The 24,546-nt window shown below is 46.8% G+C and overlaps 1 protein-coding gene across 1 annotated transcript; it reads left to right on the top strand.

Moving 5' to 3' along the window:
- Positions 1–5,399: 5,399 nt before the first annotated feature.
- LOC133257066 (sulfotransferase 1C2-like) lies at positions 5,400–23,232 on the top strand. Its single transcript, XM_061432544.1, has 8 exons — positions 5,400–6,444; positions 15,103–15,276; positions 15,551–15,676; positions 16,597–16,694; positions 17,194–17,320; positions 17,761–17,855; positions 18,002–18,182; positions 20,223–23,232. The coding sequence occupies exons 1-8, from the start codon at positions 6,231–6,233 to the stop codon at positions 20,333–20,335; spliced, it is 1,128 nt and encodes a 375-aa protein (XP_061288528.1). The 5' UTR covers positions 5,400–6,230; the 3' UTR covers positions 20,336–23,232.
- Positions 23,233–24,546: the final 1,314 nt, after the last annotated feature.

Here is a 24,546-nt window from a genome sequence, read left to right as displayed (position 1 = left end):
AAAGAAAGAAAGTTGGGAGGTTTCCCTCTGTAGGCGTGCCGCTTTCACGTCAGGTGCCACCTCCTCCTCCAAGGACCTGAGTCAGCAGCCTGTGCTCTTTCACCTTCTAAGCAAGCTTGCAAATCATTAACCACAGGACAGATAATCCTGTGTGTGTGTGTGTGTGCCTGCTCCCCAACACATGGCCTCTCGGGTGGAACCACGGGGAACCCACTCCCCGTGGGGCAGAGGGAGGGGGCCCAGCTGGTGGGGGTCTCAGGATAGCACGTCCCCTACTCAGGGCACAAGCCCTTCTGTGGTGGGGAGGACGGGCACAGACCTGGGTTAGGTCTGAGCCGAGGGACTGAGATACAGCACCTAGAGAAGACAGAGGTGAATGCCCCCATGCCATGAGAATTCACACTGGGGTTTGCTGAGCCCCTCAACCCCCAGAAGCATGTTTAGTTTTCTGAAGATGTTCCTTTATAAACAGCTCTGGGGCATTCAGGTTGGTATGCAGTTATGTCCGTGAAAGTGTTAGTTTCTCAGTCATGTCCGACTCTTTGCAACCCCATGGACTACACTCCACCAGACTCCTCTCTCCATGGGATTTTCCAGGTAAGAATATTGGACTGGGTTTCATGCCCTCCTCCAGGGGATCTTCCCAACGCAGGGTTTGAACCCACATGTTCTGTGTCTCCTGTATTGGAGGGCAGGTTCTTTACCAATGAGCCACCTGGGAAAACAGTTTTCTCTACATGGATCTAAAATTGAAAAAACCACTTTGAAATCATGAAGCAATCTGAACAATCTTCACACAGGACGGCTGTCCACTTCCAGTGAGAGGTCTTGGACGTCAGCATTGTTTCTGGAAATCGTGACCAGTGTGTCAGCTGTCAGCAGGGAGAGCAGGTACCACCGTCAACTAGTCCCCAAGCATTTGCTTTTCTATTCTCCACAGGTGAATTCCACCAAACATTTATTTTGCTTACTTTTTTATTTTATATTGGAGTTGATTAATGGGGCTTCTCAAGTGGTGCTACTTATTTATTTAGTAAAGAACCCATCTGCCAATGCAGGAGACACAAGAGGCACAGGTTTTATCCCTGGGGGAGGGCACAGCAACCCACTCCAGTATTCTTGCCTGAAGAATCCCCTGGACAGAGGAGCTACAGTCCAAAGAGTCAGACACGACTGAGCGAGTGACCATGCATGTGGCTGCGCGGGCCCAGGAGGGCCTAGAGGAGCTGTCCCACGTTGAAGGTCAGGAAGGGCAGCGGTGAGGAGATACCCCTCGTCCAAGGTAAGGAGCAATGGCTGCGCTTTGCTGGAGCAGACGTGAATAGATACCCCACGCCCAAGGTAAGAGAAACCCAAGTAAGACGGTAGCTGTTGCAAGAGGGCATCTGAGGGCAAACACACTGAAACCATACTCACAGAAAACTAGTCAATCTAATCACACTAGGACCACAGCCTTTTCTAACTCAATGAAACTAAGCCATGCCTGTGGGGCAACTCAAGACGGGCGGGTCATGGTGGAGAGATCTGACAGAATGTGGTCCACTGGAGAAGAGAATGGCAAACCACTTCAATATTCTTGCCTTGAGAACCCCATGAACAGTATGAAAAGGCAAAATGATAGGATACTGAAAGAGAAACTCCCCAGGTCAGTAGGTGCCCAATATGCTACTGGAGATAAGTGGAGAAATAACTCCAGAAAGAATGAAGGGATGGAGCCAAAGCAAAAAGAATACCCTGCTGTGGATGTGACTGGTGATAGAAGCAAAGTCTGATGCTGTAAAGAGCAATATTGCATAGGAACCTGGAATGTCAGGTCCATGAATCAAGGCAAATTGGAAGTGGTCAAACAAGAGATGGCAAGAGTGAATGTCGACATTCTAGGAATCAGCGAACTCAAATGGACTGGAATGGGTGAATTCAACTCAGATGACTGTTATATCTACTACTGCAGGCAGGAATCCCTCAGAAGAAATGGAGTGGCCATCATGGTCAACAAAACAGTCTGAAATGCAGTACTTGGATGCAATCTCAAAAACGACAGAATGGTCTCTGTTCATTTCCAATGCAAACCACTCAATATCACAGTAATCCAAGTCTATGCCCCAACAAGTAACGCTGAAGAACCTGAAGTTGAACAGTTCTATGAAGACCTACAAGACCTTTTAGAACTAACACCCAAAAAAGATGTCCTTTTCATTATAGGGGACTGGAATGCAAAAGTAGGAAGTCAAGAAACACCTGGAGTAACAGGCAAATTTGGCCTTGGAATACGGAATGAAGCAGGGCAAAGACTGATAGAGTTTTGCCAAGAAAATGCACTGGTCATAGCAAACACCCTCTTCCAACAACACAAGAGAAGACTCTATACATGGACATCACCAGATGGTCAACACCGAAATCAGATTGATTATATTCTTTGCAGCCAAAGATGGAGAAGCTCTATACAGTCAGCAAAAACAAGACCAGGAGCTGACTGTGGCTCAGACCATGAATTCCTTATTGCAAAATTCAGACTTAAATTGAAGAAAGTAGGGAAAACCACTAGACCATTCAGGTATGACCTAAATCAAATCCCTTATGATTATACAGTGGAAGTGAGAAATAGATTTAAGGGACTAGATCTGATAGACAGAGTGCCTGATGAACTATGGAAGGATGTTCGTGACATTGTACAGGAGACAGGGATCAAGACCATCCCCATGGAAAAGAAATGCAAAAAAGCAAAATGGCTGTCTGGGGAGGCCTTACAAATAGCTGTGAAAAGAAGAGAAGTGAAAAGCAAAGGAGAAAAGGAAATATATAAGCATCTGAATGCAGAGTTCCAAAGAATAGCAAGAAGCGATAAGAAAGCCTTCCTAAGCGACCAATGCAAAGAAATAGAGGAAAACAACAAAATGGGAAAGACTAGGGATCTCTTCAAGAAAATCAGAGATACCAAAGGAACATTTCATGCAAAGATGGGCTCGATAAAGGACAGAAATGGTATGGACCTAACAGAAGCAGAAGATATTAAGAAGAGGTGGCAAGAATACACAGAAGAACTGTGCAAAAAAGATCTTCACGACCCAGATAATCACAATGGTGTGATCACTGACCTAGAGCCAGACATCCTGGAATGTGAAGTCAAGTGGGCCTTAGAAAGCATCACTACGAACAAAGCTAGTGAAGGTGATGGAATTCCAGTTGAGCTATTCCAAATCCTGAAAGATGATGCTGTGAAAGTGCTGCACTCAATATGCCAGCAAATTTGGAAAACTCAGCAGTGGCCACAGGACTGGAAATTGTCAGTTTTCATTCCAATCCCAAAGAAAGGCAATGCCAAAGAATGCTCAAATGACTGCACAATTGCACTCATCTCACACGCTAGTAAAGTAATGCTCAAAATTCTACAAGCCAGGCTTCAGCAATATGTGAACCATGAACTTCCTGATGTTCAAGCTGGTTTTGGAAAAGGCAGAGGAACCAGAGATCAAATTGCCAACATCCGCTGGATCATGGAAAAAGCAAGAGAGTTCCAGAAAAACATCTATTTCTGCTTTATTGACTACGCCAAAGCCTTTGACTGTGTGGATCACAATAAATTGTGGGAAATTCTGAAAGAGATGGGAATACCAGACCACCTGATCTGCCTCTTGAGAAATTTGTATGCAGGTCAGGAAGCACCAGTTAGAACTGGACATGGAACAACAGACTGGTTCCAAATAGGAAAAGGAGTCCATCAAGGCTGTATATTGTCACCCTGTTTATTTAACTTCTATGCAGAGTACATCATGAGAAACGCTGGGCTGGAAGAAACACAAGCTGGAATCAAGACTGCCGGGAGAAATATCAATAACCTCAGATATGCAGATGACACCATCCTTATGGCAGAAAGTGAAGAGGAACTCAAAAGCCTCTTGATGAAAGTGAAAATGGAGAGTGAAAAAGTTGGCTTAAAGCTCAACATTCAGAAAATGAAGATCATGGCATCCAGTCCCATCATTTCATGGCAAATAGATGGGGAAACAGTGGAAATAGTATCAGACTTTTTTTTTTCTGGGCTCCAAAATCACTGCAGATGGTGACTGCAGCCATGAAATTAAAAGATGCTTACTCCTTGGAAGGAAAGTTATGACCAACCTAGACAGCATATTCAAAAGCAGAGACATTACTTTGCCAACAAAGGTCCGTCTACTCAAGGCTATGGTTTTTCCTGTGGTCATGTATGGATGTGAGAGTTGGACTGTGAAGAAGGCTGAGCGCTGAAGAATTGATGCTTTTGAACTGTGGTGTTGCAGAAGACTCTTGAGAGTCCCTTGGACTGCAAGGGATCCAACCAGTCCATTCTGAAGGAGGTCAGCCCTGGGATTTCTTTGGAAGGAACGATGCTAAAGCTGAAACTCCAGTCCTTTGGCCACCTCATGCAAAGAGTTGACTCATTGGAAAAGACTCTGATGCTGGGAGGGATTGGGGGCAAAAGGAGAAGGGGACGACAGACGATGAGATGGCTGGATGGCATCACTGACTCAATGGCCGTGAGTCTGAGTGAATTCTGGGAGTTTGTGATGGACAGGGAGGCCTGGCGTGCTGCAATTCATGGGGTCGCAAAGAGTTAGACATGACTGAGTGACTGATCTGATCTGATCTGATGTTGATTAATACATTAGTATGTTGATTAATACATTTCTTTTTGAGACAATGGGCTTTTTTATAAGGAGGAGACCAAAGACTATAGGCAGCCAACCTGTCTAAGCTTCCTGTACCTGGAACCTATAGATTTGGAATTCAACGTGAATACACACTCCACTCTCTTCTGAAACTCTAAATACCACCTCTGTGGATTGCTCCCATACCCCCAACCTTCTCCAGGGCTGTTCTTTCCAGCTTCTAGGGAGACAGTCCCACTGTCTGACCTCTGGCCCCTCAGACTCGCAGACGTTTATAGCCTGAGTCCCTCCCGCCTCGTCCCCACCCCATCCTCACATACCGTCTACTGCCCCTCAGGTCTACCTCTATTCATGGAAGCATGGCTTTCCTGGGCATTTTTCTCCTTGATTTCTCATAACTTATATACTCTGATGTTCAGTTCAGTTCAGTCTCTCAGTCGTGTCCAAATCTTTGTGACCCCATGGATTGCAGCACACCAGGCTTTCCTGTCCATCACCAATTCTGGAGCTTGCTCAAACTGATGTTATAATATAAAATTAATACTTAAATAATATGATGGAAAGTCAATGCATCATATGTTACATGATAAAGGACACAGTAGGGAAGGAAATAAAGATATTTGTATGTAAACACACACATAACACAATAAGGAGGAACTCATCTGCTGACCACAGCCCTTGTCTCTGTAACTGCCTCTCCCACCACCCACTCTGATGCCACTTTGCCTCCAGCAAGGAGTTTGCTGCCATGATTCTGACCTGGGGCCTCAGGGTTCCATGCTGAAATGTCTGGGTCATAAGCTGTCCTCCTGGAAGAGGTTGCTGTTGTTTTCCATTGACCTTGAGCATGGGGTATGGTGACACTGAGACACCCCACAGGGCCTCCTGAATCCAGACTCCCTCTTCCTCACCTTCCATGTGGATGGATGGAGGGATGGATCGATGGACAGATGGCTGATAGATGAGTACATGAATGGATGGATGGATGGACAGATAGGTGGATGGGTGGATGATAGATGGGTGCAAGAATGAATGGATGGATGGTGGATGGATGGACAAATGATGGACAGATGATGGACAGATGGGTGGGTGGATGAATGATAGATGAACAGATGATTGATGGATGGATGGATGGGTGGATGGATGATAGATGGGTACATGAATGGCTGATGGATGGATGGATGATGGACTGATGGTGATGGCAGCCCCCAGTCTACTACAGAATCTCAGTACCTCTTTTTGTTCTCTCTCCTTGGTTTCTGAGGGCCCCTCATCTTTGTACAGAATCTCCAGCTTCCCCTGCCACCTCCCCAGCACTTGGCATCTTCCTAAAACCTTATGGAGATTCTAGGATCAAGTATTCAAGCTAATAGTCATCCACAGTGGCCCCTTAAGTCTCCCAAGAAATGGAGAGAAGGCTCGTCCTCTTGCTGTGGCCTGATGTCCACAAAGCTGTGCTCTCAGTCCCATCCCCCCACACTGGAGACAAGGCACCTAGTGGCCACTGGTCCCCAAAGGACAGAAGCCTGGCTCTGTACCAGGTGTGTCAGTGCTATCGAGAGTAAACGCTGAGTCAGAGCCCTGATGAGAGGAGGCCAGTCCCTGGACAAGGAAGCTGTGTCAGGCCCAGGCGGCAGCAGCGCTGAGCATGAGCCCACGTGCCTTGAGGAGAGGCCCAAGGTCACCGGACCTCCTGCTGCCCGTCCTCAGCTGAGCTCAGACGGCCTGCGGCACGCTCAAGTCTCCCTCTGCCAAACCAGGACCCAGTCCCCAGTCTGCTCACCTGGAGACGCCAACTGTGAGTAATAAAAACGCAGAGAGGATAGACTTACGAATCTTCCTTCAGTTAGTCCTTCAGATGAAATGGATTGAAACATTGAAAACAAAATGGTATTAATTTGGATGGTGGTGGGATTGTTAGCCCTTAAAAAGCAAGAACACAGTTAGATGATCTTGACTAATGAAAGATGTTTTTTTTAACTTATATTCTAGATGTGTTCATATATAATTAGTATGTTACATGGTGTAAGTTTAAGGTATAGAATGTGTCCATTTGACACAGGTACACATCACAAAATAACCCCCACCAGAGTGTCACATAATTACAATTCTTTGCGGTGAGAACGTTTATTATATACTTTCAAGTATATGACAAGTATTGTTAACTCTAGCCACCATGCTTTGCATTAAATCCCACAGTTTATGGGCTTCCCAGGTAGTACTAGTGATAAAGAACCCGCCTGTCAGTACAGGAAACATAAGAGCCGCGGGTTTGATCCCTGGGTTGGGAAGAGCCCCTAGAGGAGGGCATGGCAAACCACTCCAGTATTCTTGCCTAGGAAATCCCATGGACAGAGGAGCCTGGCAGGCTACAGTCCTGGGGTTGCCAAGAGTCGAACACAAGTGGCACGACTCAGTACACACATTCCTCTTTTAACTGGGAGTTTGTATCTTTTGACCAGCATCTCCCTATTCCTCCTGGCACCACCATTTTACACTTTGACTCTGTTGTGAGTTTGACATTGTCTAAAGATCCCACATGAAGTGATTCCATACAGCATTTGTCTTTGTGTGTCTTATCTGACTTCACACAATTCCCTCAAGATCCACCCACGTTGTACAGTGTTGTGAACATCTAGTTTATGGTGTAGAATGAGGAGCCATACATCCTGCGGAATAGTTCTGCTTACTGGAAAGGTGCTTTCCTCCGCTCCATCACGGAGCCACTGCTATCCTGGAGCATTGAACCAAAATCAAAATACAATTACGATGAAACTAATATAACATTGCATGTCAATTATACTTCAATCTTAAAAGTCCAATCATGGAATTGCAGAGTTCTCAGTTAAGGTAATAAGAATCCTGTCAATTAACTAAAAGGGAGCAGAAAAATCATGGCAACTGGCCCCCATCCCACCCAGGATTAAGGTAAAATAATCCCAACTGAAGAACAAGAGCCAGTCTCATCACACACTTGACATAAGACAGGTTGCTGTGAGCTTAGTCGTTTAGTCATATCCAACTCTTTGTAACCCCATGGACTGTAGCCTGCCAGACTCCTCTGTCCATGGAGATTCTCCAGGCAAGAATACTGGAGTGGGTTGCCATGCCCTCCTCCAGGGGATCTTCCCAAACCAGAGACAGAATCCAGGTCTCCCACACTGCAGACAGATTCTTTACCATCTAAGCTAGCGGGGAAGCCCATAAGACAGGTTAACAGGAGAAAAAACTAATTTAATTTTTACACACAGGATCCCATAGAAATATGAGACTTGAAGAAGTGACAAATTGACAGCTTTTACAGCTTTAGACAAAGAAATAAATTTGTGAATAACAAACAAATTTGTGAGTAACTGACAGAGAAAGAGTTTGGGGCATGCAGTAAATTGATGAGAAAGTATCACCATCAGGAAGAAGGAAGTAGGTTTATTTACCCAGCCTTCTTGGCCCTGAATCCAGGTCTCTGGAGGTAAGGATGCTTCTTCCTCTTATATGGGGAAGTGGAGGGCCCTTCACCCGGGGGATTTATCTTTAAGGGGGACAGAGTGAGTCAGTGTCTTTCTTATATCACCTATTTCTTAAGTAACTTTGACTAAAAAATTCTGGGGCAGCTGCTTGTGCCCCTGACAGCAAAAAGTTCCGGGTTACCACATGGGGGACACGAGCCCCCCACAAGGTCCCCACCTCCTACAAGCCCTAGGACCCCTGACTCAGGTAATTTGAGCCTTGGCAGTTGCCATCCGGGCAGCTGGCCACATCCTTGGAAAGTGTCCTCTGAGCTCCCTGACCCTTGGTCCAGCCTCTGGGCTCTGATTTTCAGCTGAGACTTGAAGGTGAGGATATGGCTTAAAAGAAATCCTTTACTTAACTCATTGGTTTACTTTTTTAATCTTTACTGTTAGTAATGTAGGTGTGGCTATGTAGACAGGACTGATTAGCTCAAGCCAGAAAGAATTTTAATGAACCTAAAAAGGTAGAGATATTTTTGGTGCTGGATTTTGAGGCTTAACCAGGTTCATGTTTGGGGCAGAACCACATCGTAGGATTCATGTCCATCACCAAGGGGTGCAGTGTCTGCTTGTCTTTCTTTCCGGGATGTCAGAAACCACGAATGTTAAATGCCTAGCTTCTTTCACCACTTTGGGCTGCAAGGCAACATTACAATTCTATGATTTATTATTCATCTATTGGCTAGAATGATTCTATGAAGAGAAACTTCTTTTATCTGCTATTAACTATTCAGCAGAACAGTCATATAGAAAAGTCAGGAAGAACCATTTACTCTTTCCCTCCATTTATGATTTAAAACTAAACAGTTGGTTTCTAAGCTTCAGCAAAGACCTTTGTCATAGTCCCCTTGGGCTGTCGTAACCACATACCACAGACTAAGCAGGTTACACAACAGAAAGGTGTTTTGTCACAGCTCTGGAGGTGGAGGGCCCGGATGTGGCCGGCCTGGTCTCTCCCGAGGTCTCTCTCCTGGGTACGCAGGCTGTTCCTCACCCAGCCATCACTCTGTGCAGCGACAGCCCTGGCTTTAATCTCCAGCTCTAACAAGAACACACTCAGGTTGGAGAAGGGCCACCCTACTGGCTTCACCTTAACTCAGTCACCCCCTTAAAGTCTTGTTTGCAAATGCAGTCACACACTGAAGCCCTGGAGATTAGATGAACCTGGTAGGGACGGCATCCGTCTATAAAGGTGACCAGTGAGTGAATGCCATTGCCACAGAGACAGAACACCACAAACTCGGCCACTTGAGAGGGCACACACTAATCATCTGATGATTTTGGAAGTGGGAACTCCAAGCAGGCATCTCAGGTCAGAACCATGGTGCCAGCAGGACCATGACCCTTCCTGCAGGTCCTAGGAGCACTGGCTTGGGACTCATGCTTTCTGTTGGCAGAATTCAGCCCCTATGACCGCGGGCCAAGGTCCACGTCCCTGCACTGTCGGCTGGGGGTCCTTCTCAGCTCCCTGGGACCGTCCCTGGGCTCCTGTCCCCTCCCGCTTCAGTCAGTGGTGTTCTGGGTGTCCCGCCAGGCTTTGAGTCCCTCTGGCCTCCTGGGCTACTGCATCCCTCAATTGGCTTTTCCATGCCTCCTGCTCTCTTCTATCCGTCCTTGGGATCATGTTAGCCCCTCTGCCCGAGATAACCAGGACAAGCCTATGGCTTTCGTATCCTTAACCCTAATTCCATCTGCAAAGTCCCTTCACCAGACAGTGGAAGGAGCAAAAATTAAGACTTGGATACCTTTGGGGCTATTATTCTACCTAACACAATATGTATTTAAAAAAAGAAATATATCAAAATAATAACAACTCATGCAATAGGTTTTTTTCCTTGTGTATCTGGGCTTATTTTAAATTTTATGTAACATATATGTTTATATTCATAATGAAAAGAGTAGTTCTTTTTTTATATTTATTTTTGGTTGCACTAGTCTTCGTTGCTGTGCACAGGCTTTCTCTAGTTGTGGTGAGCGGGAGCTACTCTTTAGTTGCTGTGTGCAGGCTTATCATGATAGTGGCTTCTTTTGTTGCAAAGCACAGGCTCTAGAGCACATGGGCTTCAGTAGCTGCAGCAAATGGGCTTAGTTGCCTCGTAGTATGTGGAATCTTCCTGGACCAGGGATTGAACTTGTGTCCCATGCATTGGCAGGTGGATTCTTAACCACTGGACCACCAGGGAAATCCTAGTAATTTTTTTTTTTATAACTGAAGTGTAATTGATTTACAATGTGCTAATTTCTGCTGCACAGCAAAGTGATTCTGATAAGCATATGTATACATACTTTTTTTTTTTTTTGCATAAAAGAGGTAATTCTTAATGAAGGAATGTGGATTACCAGGCAGGCTTTGGCTGCATTCCTGAGCAAGTATTGTTCAAGAGGCTCTGAGCAGCCTTACTTGTGTGAGGGTGTTAACACTCCTTCCTAATAAATCCTTGATTCATTTACAAATTAAAAGAGAAAAGTTTGTAGAAGACCTACCTTGAAAGGCCCATTAGAAGCTTTGTTCTCTTCCCTCCTCCCTCCTGAAACCTACCATAATCTCAGGACTTTTGTCCAAACTCTACCTTCTCTGACACTTTGCAAACACAGCTGCCCCTCAGTCTCCATTCTGAAGGGCTGGGCTTGCTCTGAGGTCAGGAACCCCTTAATGGCAGGCCTGGGTGTGGTGAGCACTAGCCTCCCACCAGCTCCCCAGAGCAGCTGCACCAGGCCCCCACTCAATTTCCAATAACCGTTTATAGGCTCATCTTCAGGAAGGAGATGGCAGGAAGAGAAGGCAGCTTCTCCTGCCTTTCATTTCTTTTAAACTTTTTATTTTGTACTGGGGTATAGTGGATTAAAAATGTGATAGTTTCAGGTGAACAGCAAAGGGACTTAGTCATACATATACATGTATCCATTCTCCCCAGACTCCCCTCCCATCCAGGCCGCCACATAACATTGAACAGAGTTCCCTGTGCTAGACAGTATGTCCTTGTTGGTCATCCATTCTAAATATGGCAGTGCATACATTTCCATTTCAAATTCCCTAACTATCCTGGAAGGACCCTTTCATTTTATTCAAGAGTCAGAATGAGTTAACAAGTACAAGGTATTCAGCCAAGCACATGTGAATCTAAGTATCCAGTGACTGTTGCTGCTGCTGCTGCTAAGTCGTGTCAGTCCTGTCCGACTCTGTGCGACCCCATAGACGTCAGCCCACTGTTAGATCCTGCTATTGCCAGTGGCCCTAGTGGCAGCAGACAACATCTCTGGAATCACAGTAGCCAGCTATCCTAGGAAATAGCAGCAGCTCCTCCTGCCTTTCTCATTTCATGCATTTAAGACTCTTTCAACAGAACAACAAAAACAAACAACGTGGTTCTAAATCGGACAGAGAATTGAAATAGACGTTCTCCAGAGGAAACATACAAATGACAAATGAGCACATTTGGGGGGAAATGAAACTCAAAAGCACAATGAGATGTCACCTCACACTCTTTAGGCTGGCTGCTATTACATTAAAAAACAAAACAAAACAACAACAGAGAATAACAAGTGTTGGTGAGGATGAAAAGAAATCAGAAACCTCATATACCGTCGGTGGGGATGTAAAAGTGCAGCCACTGTGGGCGATGGGATGGCAGGTCCTCAGAAGAGAGAATATAGTCTCATAAATGGTCCAGCAATCCCACTTTTGGATATTTACCCAAAAGGACTGAAAGCAGGGTCAGTTCAGTTCAGTTCAGTTCAGTCGCTCAGTCATGTCCAACTCTTTGCGACCCCATGAATCGCAGCACGCCAGGCCTCCCTGTCCATCATGAACTCCCGGAGTTCACTCAGACTCACATCCATCGAGTCAGTGATGCCATCCAGCCATCTCATCCTCTGTTGTCCCCTTCTCCTCCTGCCCCCAATCCCTCCCAGCATCAGGGTCTTTTCCAATGAGTCAACTCTTTGCATGAGGTGGCCAAAGGACTGGAGTTTCAGCTTTAGCATCATTCCTTCCAAAGAAATCCCAGGGCTGATCTCCTTCAGAATGCACTGGTTGGATCTCCTTGAAGTCCAAGGGACTCTCAAGAGTCTTCTCCAACACCACAGTTCAAAAGCATCAATTCTTCAGCGCTCAGCCTTCTTCACAGTCCAACTCTCACATCCATACATGACCAATGGAAAAAACATAGCCTTGACTATACGAATCTTTGTTGGCAAAGTAATGTCTCTGCTTTTGAATATGCTATCTAGGTTGGTCATAACTTTCCTTCCAAGGAGTAAGCGTCTTTTAATTTCATGGCTGCAGTCACCATCTGCAGTGATTTTGGAGCCCCCAAAAATAGAGTCTGACACTGTTTCCACTGCTTCCCCATCTATTTCCCATGAAGTGATGGGACCGGATGCCATGATCTTTGTTTTCTGAATGTTGAGCTTTAAGCCAACTTTTTCACTCTCCTCTTTCACTTTCATCAAGAGGCTTTTGAGTTCCTTTTCACTTTCTGCCATAAGGGTGGTGTCATCTGCATATCTGAGGTTATAGATATTTCTCCCGGCAATCTTGATTCCAGCTCGTGCTTCATCCAGCCCAGCATTTCTCATGATGTACTCTGCATATAAGTTAAATAAGCAGGGTGACAGTATACAGCCTTGACGTACTCCTTTTCCTATTTGGAACCAATCTGTTGTTCCGTGTCCAGTTCTAACTGTTGCCTCCTGACCTGCATAAAGGTTTCTCAAGAGGAAAGCAGGGTATTGAAGAGATATTTGTACACCCATGTTCATAGCAGCTTCATTCTCAACAATTAAAAGTTGAAAGGGTCCATGCATGAATGAATGAATAAAATTCAGTCGTAATCAGCTTGTTTGTTTACAAACAGTTCTGTTGTTATTTTTACTGGGAATGTGTTAAATCCCTGATGTTGAGATTTTCTATGCAATTGTCTTTCCACTTATGTACGTCTTTTCTTTTTTTTCCTCTGCACCTCACAGGAATGAAAAATTTCATTTATTTATATGAATAAAGATTTATAATGACTTCCCTGATAGTCCAGTGATGAAGACTTCACCTTTGATGTGGGTTCGAGTTCAATCTCTGGTCAGAAAACTAAGATTTCGCATGCCTCTCAGCCAAAAAAAAAAAAGACAAAATATAAAACAACAGCAATATTGTAACAAATTCAATAGACATCTTTAAAAATGGTCCACATAAAAAAATTTATATCTTAAAAAAAAATTTATATCTTATAGATTCTTTGTGAAACTCAATACCTGTGTTTATATACATAATTTATATGTATATATACATTTATATTTGGATTTTTCTTTTCTGTTGTTGTAAACAAGATCTTTTCTACCACCATATCTTCTAACTAGCTGTTGAGCTTGTATATGAACAATGTTCATGTTTTACATAATAAATTGGTACTCAGCCAAAAATAAATAAATAAATGAAATGCAGTGCTTTCTGAGGATGAATTCACTCTCAGAAAGGAAGGAAATTCTGACATCTGCTACAACATGGATGGATCTTGAGGACATTATGGCAGGTCCTCAATGGACAAGCATTGTCTGATTCCTCTTGTGTGAGGTCCCTGGAGGAGTCAGGTCCACAGAGACAGAGCATAGAATCATGGGGGCTGGGGACAGGAGAGGGGATGAGGAATTAGTGTTTAATGGGTGGTTTCACTTTGGGATCATGGAAAAAACAAGAGAGTTCCAGAAAAACATCTACTTCTGCTTTATTGACTATGCCAAAGCCTTTGACTGTGTGGATCACAATAAATTGTGGGAAATTCTGAAAGAGATGGGAATACCAGACCACCTGATCTGCCTCTTGAGAAATCTGTATGCAGGTCAGGAAGCAACAGTTAGAACTGGACATGGAACAACAGACTGGTTCCAAATAGGAAAAGGAGTACGTCAAGGCTGTATATTGTCACCCTGTTTATTTAACTTATATGCAGAGTACATCATGAGAAACGCTGGACTGGAAGAAACACAAGCTGGAATCAAGATTGCCGGGAGAAATATCAATAACCTCAGGTATGCAGATACACCACCCTTATGGCAGAAAGTGAAAAGGAACTAAAAAGCCTCTTGATGAAAGTGAAAGAGGAGAGTGAAAAAGTTGGCTTAAAGCTCAACATTCAGAAAACGAAGATCATGGCATCCGGTCCCATCACTTCATGGGAAATTGATAGGGAAACAGTGGAAACAGTGTCAGACTTTATTTTTGGGGGCTTCAAAATCACTGTAGATGGTGACTGCAGCCATGAAATTAAAAGACGCTTACTCCTTGGAAGGAAAGTTATGACCAACCTAGATAGCATATTCAAAAGCAGAGACATTACTTTGCCAACAAAGGTTCATCTAGTCAAGGCTATCGTTTTTCCAGTGGTCATGTATGGATGTGAGAGTTGGACTGTGAAGAAGGCTGAGTGCTGAAGAACTGATGCTTTTGAACTGTGGTGTTGGAGAAGACTCTTGAGAGTCCCTTGGACTGCAAGGAGATCCAACCAGTGCATTCTGAAGGAGATCAGCCCTGGGATTTCTTTGGAAGGAATGATGCTAAAGCTGAAACTCCAGTACTTTGGTCACCTTATGTGAAGGGTTGACTCATTGGAAAAGACCCTGATGCTGGGAGGGATTGGGGGCAGGAGGAGAAGGGGACGACAGAGGATGAGATGGCTGGATGGCATCACTGACTCGATGGACGTGAGTCTCAGTGAACTCCGGGAGTTTGTGATGGACAGGGAGGCCTGGCGTGCTGTGATTCATGGGGTCGCAAAGAGTTGGACACAAATGAGTGACTGATCTGATCACTTTGGGAAGATAAGACATTCTGGAGATGATGGTGGTGTCGGCTGCACAACAATGAGCTTGCGCTTACAAGTGGATAAAATGGTAAATGTCACGTTATGAGTACTGAACCACAATTTTTCAAAAACCTCCTCTATCTCTGCCCATAGGGACTGCCATCTCATCCCCAGACCCCATGGCCCTGACCACGGCGGGGACACAGCCCTCACTAGGGGAGGTGGCGGGGATCCCCCTGCCAGCCACCACCGTGGACAACTGGCACCAGATCCAGGGCTTCGAGGCCCAGCCGGACGACCTCCTCATCTGTACCTACCCTAAGTCAGGTAGCTGTGGGCTGAGTCAGTAGGCTCCCTCGGGGTCACGGTCCCTGGAGGGTTGCCTGTGGGGATCAGAGGGCCCTGCTCTCCTGCCCCAAGGACAGGCTCCTTGGGGAGCTTGAGCCCCTCGGTTTATGGGCTTACAGCTCTGGGGGCCCACCTGCTGGGCTGTCAGCCCTTGGGTGGGGGAGAGGTTGACTTGAACACGCATCAGTCTACCAGGGTGCAGGAGGCAGTTGTCTGACCAGTTCCTGCCTCTCATCTCTCCATCTGGCCGCAGGGACCACGTGGATCCAGGAAATTGTGGACTTGATTGAGCACAGTGGGGATGTGGACAAGTGTCAGCGGGCAGCCATCCAACACCGCCACCCATTCCTCGAGTGGGCCCGGCCGCCCCAGCCCTCCGGTGAGTGCTCCTCCCTGCTGCCTCACCCCCGGCCAGGGCCCTGGTTATGACTAGTGACACTGCATTGACCAACAGGTCATCTCCCAGAGCCCAGGGTCACCTGCCAGCTCCTCCAGGGGGTTTGGACACAGGTGCCAGGACATGTGTACTCTTGCCTAGAAAATCCCATGGACGGAGGAGCCTGGTAGGCTGCAGTCCATGAGGTTGTTAAGAGTCGGACACGACTGAGCGACTTCACTCTCACTTTTCACTTTCATGCATTGGAGAAGGAAATGCAACCCACTCCAGTGTTCTTGCCTGGAGAATCCCAGGGACGGGGGAGCCTTGTGGGCTGCCATCTATGGGGTCGCACAGAGTTGGACACGATTAAGCGACTTCGCAGCAGCAGCAGCAGCAGCAGCCAGGACATGTGTCCTCATCACAGTATCGTCCGGCTGGCTTAAGAATGCAGAGGCATTTGCATCAGCATCTGATTCCCACACAGGAGCAGCTGCTTCTAGGGAGAAGGTCACGCCTTGTTGATCTCAGGGACGCACTCTCCCCCCGCCCATAACATGTTGATCACACAAAGGCAGGTGACGGGTTTGTGTCTCCAGGAAGTGAGTAGGAGTCAGGACCCATAGGCCATCAGGGTCACGGTTCTCAGAGAGGAAGGAAACAGCCAGCACACCGGGCAGGTCGGTGGGGATGGGGGCATGTGCTCTGGGACCCCTCTCCCCTGGAACTCAGCTCCTCATCCCCAAACTGAGCTCCTGCAGCTGAGAGTGTGTGTGCCACCTGCAGGTAAAGGTCATGGTCCCCCCACAAAAGGCCCCAAGAGCAGAAAGGTAAGCAGGTGACCAACACTCTGGATAGAGCCCTGGACAGAAGTCCCCCTGTAATGCTTGTGGGACAAGATCCTCCTCTTGACCTCTTTAAAGGTGTGGAGAAGGCCAGAGCAATGCCCCAGCCCCGGGTGCTAAGGACCCACCTCCCAGCCCAGCTGCTGCCTCCATCCTTCTGGGAAAGCAACTGCAAGGTATTAACATCTCAGGATGGAGGGGGCGAATGCTCCAACCCCAAACATCCTCCGTCATGCGTGCTTCCCCACCTCCCGGGCTGAGGATCAAGGGTCACAGTTGAGATGAAACCAATGGGATGCCTGGTGGAGACAGCAGAGGTACTGAGCACAGGAACAATAGAGCCCGTGAGGCCTAGAACGTAACCACATTGTTACCATGAAGCTGACCTCCAGGGAGACCAGGATGAAGGCATCACAGCCCTTATCACAGCTTCTGTCTGTCGGGAGGTCCTGGTTTCTGGATAAATATTGTTCTAGGAGATCAACGGGGCCACAAGGAATCAGCTTGTGCCTTGTGGGGAGGAGCCAGGAAGGGAGGTGGGGGCCCCGGGGAGTGTGAGCGGCACAGGCCAGGTGAGCAGCAGGCACAGGCCCCCTGGGACAGCTCAGCGTTGGTGACCCTGTGAAAACCACCCTCTATGCCACTTCACCCCCTCTCTACACTCTTTCCTTCAAGTTCCTCTATGTTGCTCGAAATGCCAAGGACTGTCTGGTTTCCTACTACCACTTCCAGAGGATGAACCGGACACTTCCTGACCCAGGCACCTGGGACCAGTACTTTGAAACCTTCATCAGTGGAAAAGGTAGGGGGCCCCCTCCCATCTTGCCACCACCACCGCCGTGCGGCTCAGCCAGGTCCCCGACACTACGTGACCCCCCAGGACACTGAGTCCTCCCACGGCCACAGCAGACGTCCCCACCAGATCCGGAAGCTTTTATTCCTGGCCACCCGACCAGCAGGGTCTCCCATTTCCAAAAGCATCCCTGTCCCATCATAAGGGCATTATGATGACAGATAATATATGTGAAGCCATATTGGTAGGCAGGTTGGGATAAATTCCCCTGAGGCTGCCCCATTCCGCCTCACCCCCCACGTCAAACAGGTCACAACTCATGGATGTTTCTGGCTGGTAATCTGTTTCCCTCTCTCTCCTATGCACTTGAGGTCAATCACATCCCTGAGCATTGGAAGGCTTTGCAGGGCCCCGCATGGGCTCTCTGCTGTGTTCTCTGTGTCTTACAGTCGCATGGGGGTCCTGGTTCGAGCATGTGAGAGGCTGGTGGGAGCTGAGAGACAACGTCCAGATGCTCTTTCTCTTCTATGAGGACATCAAGAGGGTGAGTAGAGGCCACGTGGGTAGAGACCACGTCAGACCCAGCTCTGAGAGACCCTGGGCTGCTTCCAGGCTGCACGTTTGGCAGGGGAACAAGTGTGACCTTCTGACATGATGCGCCCTTCCACTGCCATGTTACTCTCCCCACAGGACCCAAAGCAGGAAATTCAGAAGGTGATGAAGTTCATGGAGAAGAACTTGGATGGAGCCGTGCTGGACACCATTGTCCAGGAGACGACGTTTGAGAAGATGAAGGCAAACCCCATGACCAACCGTTCCACGGCTCCCAAGACCATCCTGGACCAGTCCATCTCCCCCTTCATGAGGAAAGGTGGGTGGGCTGCACAGACTGCATAGAGATGGGTGTAAACCAAGTATTCTATCTGCCCAGTAGCATGGCACCTGCCCTGCTGATAGGAGGGCGCTGGGCTTTACCAGTCCCAGGACAGTGCATCGTGCATCATGCCTGCTGCTGGAGGCCCTCAGAGAGGAGAGCTCGCTGGTCCTTTGGGGGCCGGTCCAGACATCTTGGGGATGCCTGGCCTGAGGCCTGGGACCCCAGCAGTAGCAAGGTCTGGGTCTTTGCTCCGAGGTTCTACACAGAGAAGATGAGGGCTTTTCTCCACCAACCAGCTTCCTGCCTTACTGCCCGTTGCTTTTTCTTCCTGCTTCACAGTCTGCTCATCAGCCAGTCTCATCATGGCTGAACAGCATAACTTTCAATGGCAACTACTGCTCAGATCTACCTCCTTCCATAATACTTCTTCATTCCAAATCCTAAGAGAGGGATCCTAATTGGCCCAGCTGATGTTTTTTATGGGGGCTTCCCAGGAGGCTCAGCGGTAAAGAACCCACCTGCCAATGCAGGAGACCTGGGTTCAATCTCTGGGTCAGGAAGATCCCCTGGAGAAGGGAATGGCAACCCACTCCAGTATTCTTGCCTGGAGAATCCCCATGGACAGAGGAGCCTGGCAGGCTACAGTCCATGGGGTCACAAGAGTCGAACATGACTTAGCAATTGAACAACAGCAACACCACAATGTTTTCAAAGGGAAAAAATAAAACCCTTTATCACCATTTAATTTAAAAAGTAATATATGTGATTATAAAAACATAAATTCGCATTTTAAAAGTTCTCTTTACCAAAACCCTGCTCCACGAAGCCCCTCTGTAGCAGTTTTATCGACACAGTCTCAGCTGTGGTGACCATCGCTTTGCAACTTCTTTTCTTCTTCTTTCTTCACACACAACTGGATTTCTTTTGCTGCATTTTCCAGTCTACAACAGCTTCCCTGTTACTGAAACAAGCCAAGCAAATCCACTTCTCTCCTTGGGTAGTCTCAGGTAAGGATCTGGTGAGCGGCCCAGCTTTCCGCAGCCCCTCCCCTCAGCTCTGCAGAAATACAGGCACCACGGTGAAAGCCAACCCCACAAAATTCAGGCAGGTCCCCCACACACATTCCTCACTAGAGTCTCAAGTGCGCCACAAGGGCAGGGCACAGTGGGACCATGAAGCTCTCTGGGGGCTCATGTCCAGGTGCATTATAACTCATCAACTCTTCCCCAGGAGTCAGACTCTCAGCTCTGGCTGTTTTCAGTCCTTGTCTTTGTGAATCACACTCCAGCAAACTGCTCTGTGCCTATGTTCTCACATCCTGATATTCTTCCTTCTCTTGCATAATTTTCCAGAAGAGGCACTGTTGGGGCAGAGTATTTCCCTCTTTTGAAATTATTTTCATAGTTACTGTTGGGTGAAAAATAGTACTTCATTCATATTTTTCCCCCAAATCTTTTTCCTTTGGGCTGGAACTTACCTCCAGTGAACTGCAGCATACAATTAACAAGACTTGATAGATGAGTGCATACATGCAACCAGCACCCTAATCAAGCCTTAAACATCTTCCTCCTCACAAAGTTACTTCTCCTGCCCCTCTGCAGGCCATCTCTGCCCCCAGAGACGATCCCTGTGCTTGTCCCTATCCCCACACCCATTGTGCCTGATCCTAGGCTCCCTTGAACAAATCAGGCAGTGGACTGTCTTGTATCTGGAGTCTTTTACTCAGTGGACATTTGGAGATTCTCCCAAGTGGCTGAGTGTTAGAAGCGCATGCTTTCTCACTTCTCCATGGTTGCCCTTCATGTGAACAGACCTCGGGTGGGTCCCAGTTGCAGCTCCTTTGGGTTGATGGTCCTCTGATTTAGGGGCCCTGACCTCTGATCAGGTGCTCCGGGGCGCATCTCAGCCAAGAGCAGCAGGAGGAGGGGTACCACCAGGGATGTGGGTGAGGCAGTATGCAGGCACACATCCCTTCTTCACTTGGGTCACCAGGACTCCCAAGCAGTGATGTTCGTCTGGGCTTTCCCCTTCCAGGAATTGTGGGGGATTGGAAAAACCACTTCACGGTGGCTCAGAATGAGAGATTTGATGAAATCTACAGGCAAAAGATGAAAGGAACCTCAATCAACTTTTGCACGGAGCTCTGAGCCAAATAGCAGTAAAGAGGCAGCTATCAGGATACAGCCTTATCCTTCATCCTGACCCAAGAGCCTCGGAAAGCAGGCTGTCCACCAACTCTGCAGTCATCTCAACCATTCTTTCCAAAGTAAAAAACTAGATAGCTTTATAAACTAAGTCAAATACAAGACTTGAATACTGCAAGGACTGTTAAAATTTCCATTATTCTGGAAAGTGCATCCTAGTTCTCTAGTCTGTAACATAATTATATCTTCAGTGTCCGTGTGCAAATACTTGGCTACATCTCTATTGAGAGTATGAAACCTCTGACGTCAGGAACTCCAGTTGTGCTCGGTCCTGGGTCCCACCTGGTCACTGTGGGAAGGGACACCTTGAGGATGGGCCAGTGCGCAGTCCCGAGGGTTCACATTCTGACGTCCTTCCCTGGGACAAAGGGGAGGGGCAAAGGGGAGGGACCAGATGCTAATGCCTGACCCAAGGAGTCCTGGTGCTGAGTTGCATAGGAAACAGAAAGCTCAGGCAGTGAATTTTAATGGAAGAGGGACCTAGGAGACAGGGGAGTGGCATCAAGTGTCAGCCCAGACACGGTGGTCAGATTTGGAGGCACCAGAGTCTCACTCCAAATGCTGGGCCCTCCGGGGACCCCGTCAGCATCCGGGCCCTTCACGCTCCCACATTAGCTCTGCTGCTCTGTCCACACTCAGCAATTCACTTGTCTGTACCCACACTAGATTGTAAAGTCTTTTGTGTCTGGTCCCACATATTAGTCAACATTCACTCCAGCACTTAAGGCAGCACCTGGCCTGGAAGGTGTGTGCAGAAAGTGCTTGAGTGCCAGTGGATAGCATGAGGGTGAATGACCACAGGAAAGTAGTTACATGGCAGGTCACCAGTTTCCAGCTTTTAGTCCCAACTTCTGTCATCTAAAGCTGAAGGCAGTGGGGACATTGACCTGGGGACCCAACGGTGAGGATGCATTAAGGCAAATGAAATTCTAACTTTTCATTACCACCCTTCACTGGCAATTCTCAACAATGTCAGGGATAAAATACTCTTACGCAGCTGCGGGCATGGTGGGGGGAGGGAGGGGCAGGGTCTATTGGCCGAAGTTCTAAACAACTGTTTGTTTACTACTGAGTTTTTAATTGGAAGATAATTATGATATTGTGATGGTTTCTGACATACATCAACATGAATCAGCCAAGGTATACATATGTCCCCTCCCTCTTGAACCTTCCTCCCACAGCCCACCTTATCCGACCCCTGTAGGTTGTCACAGAGCATCAGCTTTGAGTTACCTGTGTTATCTAGCAAATTCCCACTGGCTATCTATTTTACATATGATACTGTATATGATTCAATGCTACTCTCTCAAATCATCCCACCCTTATCTTTTCTGACCACAACGCTATAAGACTAGGTATCAACTACAGGAAAAAAAAAAACTAAAAAACACAAACACATGGAGGCTAAACTACACACTTCTAAATAACCAACAAGTCACTGAAGAGTCCAGAGAAGGCGATGGCACCCCACTCCAGTACTCTTGCCTGGAAAATCCTGTGGACGGAAGAGCCTGGTGGGCTGCAGTCCATGGGGTCTCGAAGAGTCGGACACAACTGAGCAACTTCACTTTCACTTTTCACTTTCATGCATTGGAGAAGGAAATGGCAGCCCACTCCAGTGTTCTTGCCTGGAGAATCCCAGGGACGGCAGAGCCTGGTGGGCTGCCGTCTATGGGGTCGCACAGAGTCAGACAAGACTGAAGTGACGCAGCAGCAGCACTGAAGAGTCAGAAAAGAAAGTAAAAAATACCTGGAAACAGATGACAACAAAAATACAACGACCCAAAATCTATGGGATGCAGCAAAAGTAGTTCTAAGAGGGACGTTTATAGCAATACAAGTTTACCTCAAGAAAAGAGAAAAATGCAAAATAAACAATCTAAACTTACACCTAAAGCAACTAGAAAAAGAACTACGAGAAGATAAGATGGTTAGATGGCATCACCAATTCAAAGGACTTGAGTTTGAGCAATCTCCAGGAGATAAAGAAGGACACACGAGCCTGGTGTACTGCAGTCCATGGGATCACAAAGTCAGATACAACCCAACAACTGACAACAGCAACTGAGTTTTAATCATGGGTACGTAAACGTCTATGGGGTCGCACAGAGTCGGACACGACTGAAGCGACTTAGCAGCAGCAGCAGAAACTTCAAAGCAGTGGCTTTTTATTACATTAAAAAGTTGTCTCTATCCCCCACAGATTGAGATTTTAGATTATAATTTTTTTCTGTTTGGTTCCACATCTTACTCCTCTTTGTGAAGATTATTGATAACTAAGAGGACCCCCAGCCCCCAGCCAGATGAGTTTGTAACAGTTCAGAACTCTTCAAGCTCACTTCAGGTACAATCAGGGAACCTTCAATACCGAAGTGTTGCTATAACTAAACTTAGTGGTGGATTCAGAATGAATAATGATGCACAGTTGGTTTAAAGACAGAGAAGCAGAACTTATTTGTTCACCTCTGTCAATTGCATGACTCCTTGGAATTTTTGCTTGTATTCTGATTTTAAAATGGTAAAATTTAAATGGATGTGAATTCTGATGTATAAAATTTTTGTTTAGTGAGTTCAAAGTTTTGTTCACACAGAAAATAGTTTACTGATTTTGAATAACTTTAAAATTGAAATTTACTTTTCTAATAGTCAGTTATTTGTTTTAAAACTCAAGAATGAATCAAGAAAATGAAATATTACATGAGTGGTATGATTTAGTCACTGTCTGACTTGTACTTTTTCTGGACACTTTCGTTTTAGTAAAATAGACTTGTGATTTCTTTTTAACTGGAATGAGTCTATACACAAAGTGGAATAAAAATTTCATTGACTATGTTTTCCTACTGATGTTTAATTATTTGTTTCTATACATGATTAATACAGAAAATAATTATTTGTATATGGGAAGGAAGTGTTTTTTTAAAAAAATGATTTGTTCCAGAGTCAGATACAGTCCAACCCATAAACTGCATTGTGGTTTGTTTGTTAAGTTAAACTCTTTCCTATTCCTCAACAACTAGGAACCAAGCACATGGACTTCAGTCTTAGTGAATCAAAGGGTTTAAAAATCTGTTCTGGGAGATTAGATGACCTGGGTATGCATGTGTGCCATGTCACTTCATCACATCAGACTCTTTGTGACCCATGGACTATAGTCCACCGGGCTCCTCTGTCCATGGGATTCTCCAGGCAAGAATACTAGAGTGGGTTGCCATGCCTTCCTCCAGGAGATCTTCCCCACCCAGGGATCGAACTCATGTCTCTTATGTCTCCTGCATTGGTAGGCAAGTTCTTTACCACTGAGCAACCTGGGAAGCCCTTAGATGGGCTGCAGGTTGTTAAAATACCTGCAAGTCACCTCTACAGCCACCTTTCCAACAAACCCAGGGAAACCCCATGCTGACTGGAGCACATTCTAACCAACGTCCTAACAGAATGCAGACTTGCAGGTAAAAACAGAATGTCTGTAATTGGACCAGCTCTCAACAGCTCACTAGGGAGAGCTCACAGGAGCAGAGATGTAGAAATAACGCCCGTCCCAGGGTTGGGTATTTAAGCAATAACCCAAGATGAGGAGGCTGTAGCATGCTCTCTGGCTGGACGCCTGGACTTGTCAACAGCCAGAAAGGGTGATTTTAAGAAGACATTTCATCTGAGAAAGAGTTCCATCCATGCTTCATTGGTTCACGACTGGACAGCAGCTTCGTAAATGCCTATGACACAGCGGTGAGGAAGACTCCTCCCAGAGGCCGCTGGGTGGGAAGTGAGACCAAGGTCAGGAGAGTGAGGACCCTCACACGTGAGAGAGGGGTGGCCATGGTTCTCGGAGCACAGAGCTCATCAACTGCGGTTGGGTCTGAGGGTTTAGCCTCCCCAGAAGCTGCAGCAATGGCCTTGGCCAGGAAAAGAGGACAAGCCAAGGGAGGGGATGTGGGGAGAGGCTCGTGGTGGAGGTGGTGCCACGCCTGTTCCAGGACAGAGGGAAGAACCTGAGCTCAGGGGCCACAGAGGAGGTGAGAGGAAGACGGGTCTTGACCACAGTGCCCAAGATGCTCTTCATAATCCACGAGCCTTGAGAACCCCTCAAGCCTCTGAGAAAGAAGGCAACAGGTGGACCGGCATTTCAGCATGTGCTCTGTGGGTGGAGGGGTGGGAGC

This window comes from Bos javanicus, chromosome 11 (genome assembly GCF_032452875.1).
Source record: "Bos javanicus breed banteng chromosome 11, ARS-OSU_banteng_1.0, whole genome shotgun sequence".
Taxonomy (NCBI): Eukaryota; Metazoa; Chordata; class Mammalia; order Artiodactyla; family Bovidae; genus Bos; species Bos javanicus.
Note: the sequence above shows the minus strand (reverse complement) of the source record. Positions and strands in the feature narration are given on the sequence as shown.

What these genes read in the sequence shown, in the direction of transcription:
- LOC133257066 (XM_061432544.1), top strand. Translation starts at nt 6,231, where the DNA reads ATGAGAGGAGGCCAGTCCCTGGACAAGGAAGCTGTGTCAGGCCCAGGC. An exon ending in AACCTTCATCAGTGGAAAAG is followed by an intron (nt 17,321 to 17,760) that starts GTAGGGGGCCCC and finishes TGTGTCTTACAG; the next exon opens with TCGCATGGGGGTCCTGGTTC. An exon ending in TCTATGAGGACATCAAGAGG is followed by an intron (nt 17,856 to 18,001) that starts GTGAGTAGAGGC and finishes CTCTCCCCACAG; the next exon opens with GACCCAAAGCAGGAAATTCA.